The 6,151-nt window shown below is 43.6% G+C and overlaps 1 protein-coding gene across 1 annotated transcript in view; it reads right to left on the bottom strand.

The window, feature by feature from the left end:
• Positions 1–2,524: 2,524 nt before the first annotated feature.
• Positions 2,525–6,151, bottom strand: part of ahr2 (aryl hydrocarbon receptor 2) — a 56,026-nt gene continuing 52,399 nt past the window's right edge. Inside the window, exons 10-11 of the mRNA XM_080024397.1 lie at positions 5,654–6,151; positions 2,525–5,510 (exon numbers count right to left, since the gene is read on the bottom strand). The exon at positions 5,654–6,151 is cut by the window's right edge and continues 1,123 nt beyond it. Of these exons, the coding sequence (XP_079880523.1) occupies positions 5,424–5,510; positions 5,654–6,151 (585 nt within the window). The 3' untranslated portion in view covers positions 2,525–5,423. The remainder of the gene's footprint in view (positions 5,511–5,653) is intronic.

The following is a 6,151-nucleotide window of genomic DNA, read 5'->3' as shown; positions in this document are numbered from 1 at the left end:
GCGCGGCCACGCGCACGCTCATTACGGCAGGTGTCCGCCAGAGACGACGACGACGTCTGCCGGCCTGTTGAAGCCGCAGCGCCCCGTTTCTGTCCACCCGCAGCTGCTTTTATCCGGATGAAACGCTCAAAAACGCGCTAAATACACAGAGGTTGATGTCCGTGGTGCAGAGGGACGTCTTGGGGAAACTTTAACGTCCCTTGTAACCGAATAATCTAAATTGTGGCCAAAGAAGGGTCTGCACTTTAGAGCGTACGATGACATTTACCTGGTTATAGGAAACTTCTCCTATATATATGTACTATACATACTATATATGTTTGAAATGTCTAATATCCTTGTTTAGGCCTATATTTGGAAACTAGATTATGATCAACATGATTAACAGATGGGTTATATATAAAATAAAGAAATAATCGACTATGCAATTATCTTCACGACTGCATTATTTTACCTGCTCTGTGCCCTATATTATAACCAACCCGGTCCTTTTTTACCAGTTTAAAGAGGACCCATTGTGCTCCTTTTTACACATGTTAATATAGGTCTCAAGACATGCTTTTGAAGTTTGTTTGCGAAAATGACCACTCAGATTATGCATTCGTGCCATTGCGACGTGCCTCTATAACCCCTCCGGTTCCAAAACGGGCTGTTTCAGTGGCTGGAGCCTCCCTCCGAGGTTTGCGAGCCAATGGCGGTGTGAGCACGGCCTCCGGGTTTACCTGCTATTCACTCCGTAACGTTCACGAATTTCACCTTCTCGGTGCACCGGAATCATCTGTTGCTGAACAAATCCAGTTGCCGCATCTTCGCTCAAATTAGGGCCATTCAAAGTTTGCTGCGACTTTCCTTGCCGTGCTCCAGGCTCGTGTGGGACACCGCACCGCGACGCACCGGGACTCTCCGATGCAGCCCCCGTACACGTCAGAAAATAAGATAAATAAAATAAAACAAATACATCTACAAAAACAAACAAACAAACAAACACTTTTTTAGTGGTTTTGTTTGGAGGTGGGAAAAAAGCTCTAAAAACCGAGCGTTCAAAGCGGTTAGTTTGTCATTAGTTTGCCTCATAATTTGACACTTTGGCCGCGTCTAATATGATATGAAAATCCGACATTGTAACATCATATATATATGACAGAAAATAAGGAAAGGCATAATAGATGATCTTTAAATAACTTTAAAAAGGAAATAGGCCTACAACCCATAAAATTCAGTTTTCCACTTGCCAAACAGTGATTGCAACTCCCACTTTGTGACTGAAAGGTTGTTTCTGCATAATAATAACTTGATCTAAATTTGAAAGACCAGACCTTGTTAATGAATATTTTCATTTCGTCTTTTTGAGAAATGAATAACCTTTCAGTCACAAGGTAGGAGCTTCAAACACTTTTTGGCAAGTGCATTTAAGCAAGTAAAAAGGGCTGGGTTAGCAATAATATAGAGCCCAGAGCAGGTAAAATAATACAGTCATCAAGATAATTGCAAAAGAAGTGATTTATTTTGTTTATATACAACCCATCCATAAATCATGTTAATTATAGTCTAGTTTCCGAATATAAGCTTAAACAAAGATATCAGACATATCAAAATAAATAATAGAAGCCGCTGTAGACGGATAGAAAGCGGGTGGTAAAGCGGGCGGTAAAGCGGGTGGTAAAGCTTTAACAGGCTGCGCACGCTCCCGGGGAAGGCAATCCGTTTTTGGCGGACGATCACTTTTTGGCCGACACCTGTTGTGTTTGAGCCAATGTTGAAGTCCTTTTAAAACCGCAGTCCCGCGCATGGAACTAGACGCTGCGCCAGAGAACTCCAGTTCAAACGCAAGTCAATGGGAATGTAAAGTTTGGCGGTTGCTATGGGTTGCTATGGACTCGCCATTGTTGGAGGACCACTACGATTCAGTCGCATAGAGAAATAGGTAAAACATACGAAATGTACAAAACCGGGGAAAGGAAGGGAGCATAGGAAGGGTCGAGGTTTCACACAAGATGGTTGCAAGACTTTCTGTGGCGGTTGTTCACCTCACAGGACTGTCAAGCATCTTTTAAATCCAAAATAACGACCGACATTCACGACCGATGCCAGCGATCCCCCAAAAGTGGGGCCAACTCCAGCAATGTGACGTCGGCTTCCCATTGCCTGAAATGCAGTAAATATTATTCTTATTTATTGAGTACCGTTATTATGAGGAAATTCCCAATGAAGAAAGGCATGATCTCGATTTTGCATTTTTATCAGGATAAAACTATTTAAACCACATCTGTGTTTTCAGCCGCAGACATTAGAAAACATTTTGGTCCTGGACCCTTAGTTCAATTTCAGCATGACATTATTTATCTAAAAGCCACAGCGCCACCCAGTGGTCAAAGTGAAACATTACACTACAGAGGGCTCTGCTCTCTACCTGTCTCCCATATAGAATAATATGTGTTAGAAAAATGAATTGTTTTGTCAGAATCAACGCATTTCACAAAAGTCATCTGTGTTAAATTAAGAGAACTCAGTCTACACGTATGAACTACAGAACCTTTAATATGGTGTGGATACAAAACTTGCAGAGGCAGATTTACTAAAATAATGATACATTGTTTAAGGCTGTATAGCAAAGGTAAATCCACAAGATATAATATGTTTAAAAGTTTACAAAACAACACATGATATTCATACAGGGTTACATACGATGGATGGGCTTTCAATTTACAAAAAGAGCTGTAAGTCAGGTTAAGTCAATACAATGTCAAAACACACCACATGACAGCATATTTTAAATGAAGAGATATATATATACATATTAATTTATGTATATATATATATATATATATATATATATATATAGATAGATAGATAGATAGATAGATAGATAGATAGATAGATAGATACTGCATGTAACTACATTTATACTGCATGGAGTCTTGGACTCCTGGAATAGAAACAGACTGTATAATAAGCACAACGCCTGTGAAGAAGATTAATTTAGACTTTATTCTGGTTTAGGATGTCAACATTCATGTTTAAAGGATAAATAATTTGTATAATAATCACCTCTGAAAGACAACAAACGATAGTATTGAGTCATCACACAGCCCTAATCAGATATTGATTCATGGCCCAGGTCTATTTATCCACTATCATAGTTTAAACTAGTTTATCCTCTGGACACCAATACTGACATCATAAGTACATGTCTCCTTTGTCCAGCGAGCAAACAAATAGACAGCCACCACACACGCACGCACGCACACGCACACGCACGCACGCACACACACACACACACACACACACACACACACACACACACACACACACACACACACACAGATAGAACATTGCAAGCGGAGAGGAGGCTTGAGACATTTACATCGTGATTAAACCACAGAAGTCATAAAATGTAACCCTTCTATCCTTCCATCTAAACTGAGTCTTCAGATCTTCTATTCTCTATTTTTTTCCGGTGAGGGGGGTCGGTCCGTGTGAAAAACCCTGACGTCCACACACTTCTCACAAAGCTCCACACACAAAGGAACAAGTGCGGACTACGAACACGGCCGAGGCGGCGGGAGTTTAAAAACAGAGCGGACCATCCAAACCCCCGCCCACCGTTACTTCCTCAAGGCGCGGGGTTATCAAGTCGCCACATTTTTGTCGTGAACCTCAAACCCAAAACGACCAATATACGTGGATGAAAGGCACTTGAGGCGTCGGACGCGCTACTTTGAAGCAGGTTACCCACATTTTTAAAAAATCTACAATAGCTGCCTTTGTTTTTTCTTCTTTTCCTTTTTCCTTGTCTGGCCTCCAGGGGAAGAACAATAACTTAACCAGAGAAATACATCAACATCAACTATAGGATGCTGACTTGCACGGAGGAAAACAGAATGACTTTGAACAGCGGTTCCCTTCTACGAATGAAGAGCTGATAGAGAGAGAGAGAGAGAGAGAGAGAGAGAGAGCTGACAGTCTTCCCTTTTAACCTCTGATGACAGCAGACAGGATGACATCACTGCAGGTGAATTTTAAGATGTTCCATCGGTGACATTTGCCAATTGCTGGTGAAACACCACCGCCTAGTGGTGACTCACAGGTATTTCAGCAACCACCTGTTTTGTTTCAAAAACGCCGTCAACATACAGTCAGTGTAGTGTGTTTATGATTTGAAACAGTGAAAATGTTAACAAGATGTATTTTTAGATTTAGGTGTGTGTGGGTGTGTGTGTGTGTCCCTCTATTAACAAATTTAACTTTCTAATATATGAAATTACTTATCTCTGGAGAGTCCGTACTAAAATGCTGTTTTTGCATTTGCAAAATGAAGAAGGATCAGTTCAACATGTCGTGAATTCTGTCTGAAATCTTTTTTTGTTCTTAGGGGCAGGACTGACAAGAGTTTGTGCTGTGAGTGGTTCAGAAGATACGAGAACTCAAGTCTCCCTGCCTGTCAGACTGTCATCTCTTTGGCAACATAAGAGTGCTTGAAAGGGGTAGTGCAATAAAAAAAAAAAATTAAAAAAACGTAAAAAAAACAACAAAAAAAACCATTTTTGTTAAAGGCAAACTGCAGCATTTTCCATTTTGGGGGTTTTACCGCCCAAATGGACTCCAAACCTCTGTCATTAAAATTCGCTCTTTATCCTCTGTGAGTTGCATCCAGCAGAGGAGAGCCAAGAAGGACTCCACTCTTTTACAACGAGGCCTGTCTGCTTCTGTTTGAGATCCACTGTATTCAGGTCTTCTTCCATAAGCATTTATATTTCACCATGTCGTTTTAAACGAAGGTTTAAATCGTCACCGACACTTTGGTTTCAGCTTAAAGGGGCCTCGGAGGCAGGTGCCGGTAGGAGGGTTTAGTTGCATCTATACAGACTGAAAATGGCCACTAATAATAGAAACGGGACAAAGTCCTGCACAGCTTAACTTGGAAAAGAAACATTTTGGTATTATTATTTTTTTTACCGTTCTTTGGGAAATAGTGTCTTTCCTTTCCTGTAACGACAGCGGCATGTCGTTTAGGGCTTTTGGACAAACAACCAACAACTAAAAAAAAAAAAAAAGAAAATCAAAAAAAACAACCAAACAAGGCATCGCGGTGAAGCAAGGAGAAACCTGGAATAAGAAGCAGACGCAGAACGTGCGTAGTGAAGCGCGTCAGAGCGACGTCCACGTCCGGAAGTCGGTCCGAGTGGTTTGAAAGCATTGGGAGTGCAGATGCAGGTCTTTAGAGAACTGGAGGAGAGAGTGAGAGATCCCAACGCGGCCCCCGTCATCCCTTTTAGGTGCACGTTCGTGTTCGTGTTCACATTTCCCCGAGTTCCTCGGTCACTCTCTCGGTGTGTTTAGAGACAGGGGTTTCCGTTTCCTTAACCTGTCACTCTGTTACGGGGTGGACCCTCTGACCCCCTACCAGTCTTTACCGCGCCTTCTTATTTGCTGTCGGAGTAATACGTGTTCCCGTTGGCCAGCGAGGCGAAGGGGAGGCCTCCGTTCCCCAGGATCGGACGGTTCTTTATCTGCGGGCAAAGAAACCCCAATGAGATTCAAGAGGACAGGATGCTGAGACAGATGGACAGACAGACCGATGGATAGACTAACAGCACGAAGCCAGACAGACAGACAGACAGAGGGACAGACAGACAGACGGAGAGCAGACTACCTGGGTCTGTTGACTGAAGCTGATGTACGGTTGCACACTGTCTTGGGGCATGGAGGGAACCACCTGGTGGTCCGTCATGGGCCCCACATCACCGTCGCGGTGGTTACTGGACGAGTTGATCCTCTGACAGGAGGGCAAGGCGGAGCCCTGGTACACTTCGCTCATGTGAGGCACCAAGGGGGCGGAGCCTCCCAGCATGCAGCTGCTGGAAGGCACTGGTTGCGGTGTTTCCTGTTGGACAGGAAACGACACGCCAGTCATCTCCAGAGACCTGTAGGTCAGAGCGGGATTGCCAGAGATCTGGGAGAGAGAGTTCTGATGGAGCTGGGGGGTTTGGGTTTGGGCGGGGTTTTGGTGTCCGTTCGGGGTTCTGATGGGTAGCTGGTGTTCATGCGGTGGCCAGCCCGTTCCCTGGCCGCCCCTGTTCTGCGTCTGCAGCGAGAAGCTACCCTGCACGCCGCTGTAGTAGGAGGAAGCGCCGTTAAAATCTGCTAGGTT

Source organism: Zeus faber (genome assembly GCF_960531495.2).
Source record: "Zeus faber genome assembly, chromosome: 2".
In the NCBI taxonomy this organism is placed as follows: Eukaryota; Metazoa; Chordata; class Actinopteri; order Zeiformes; family Zeidae; genus Zeus; species Zeus faber.
Note: the sequence above shows the minus strand (reverse complement) of the source record. Positions and strands in the feature narration are given on the sequence as shown.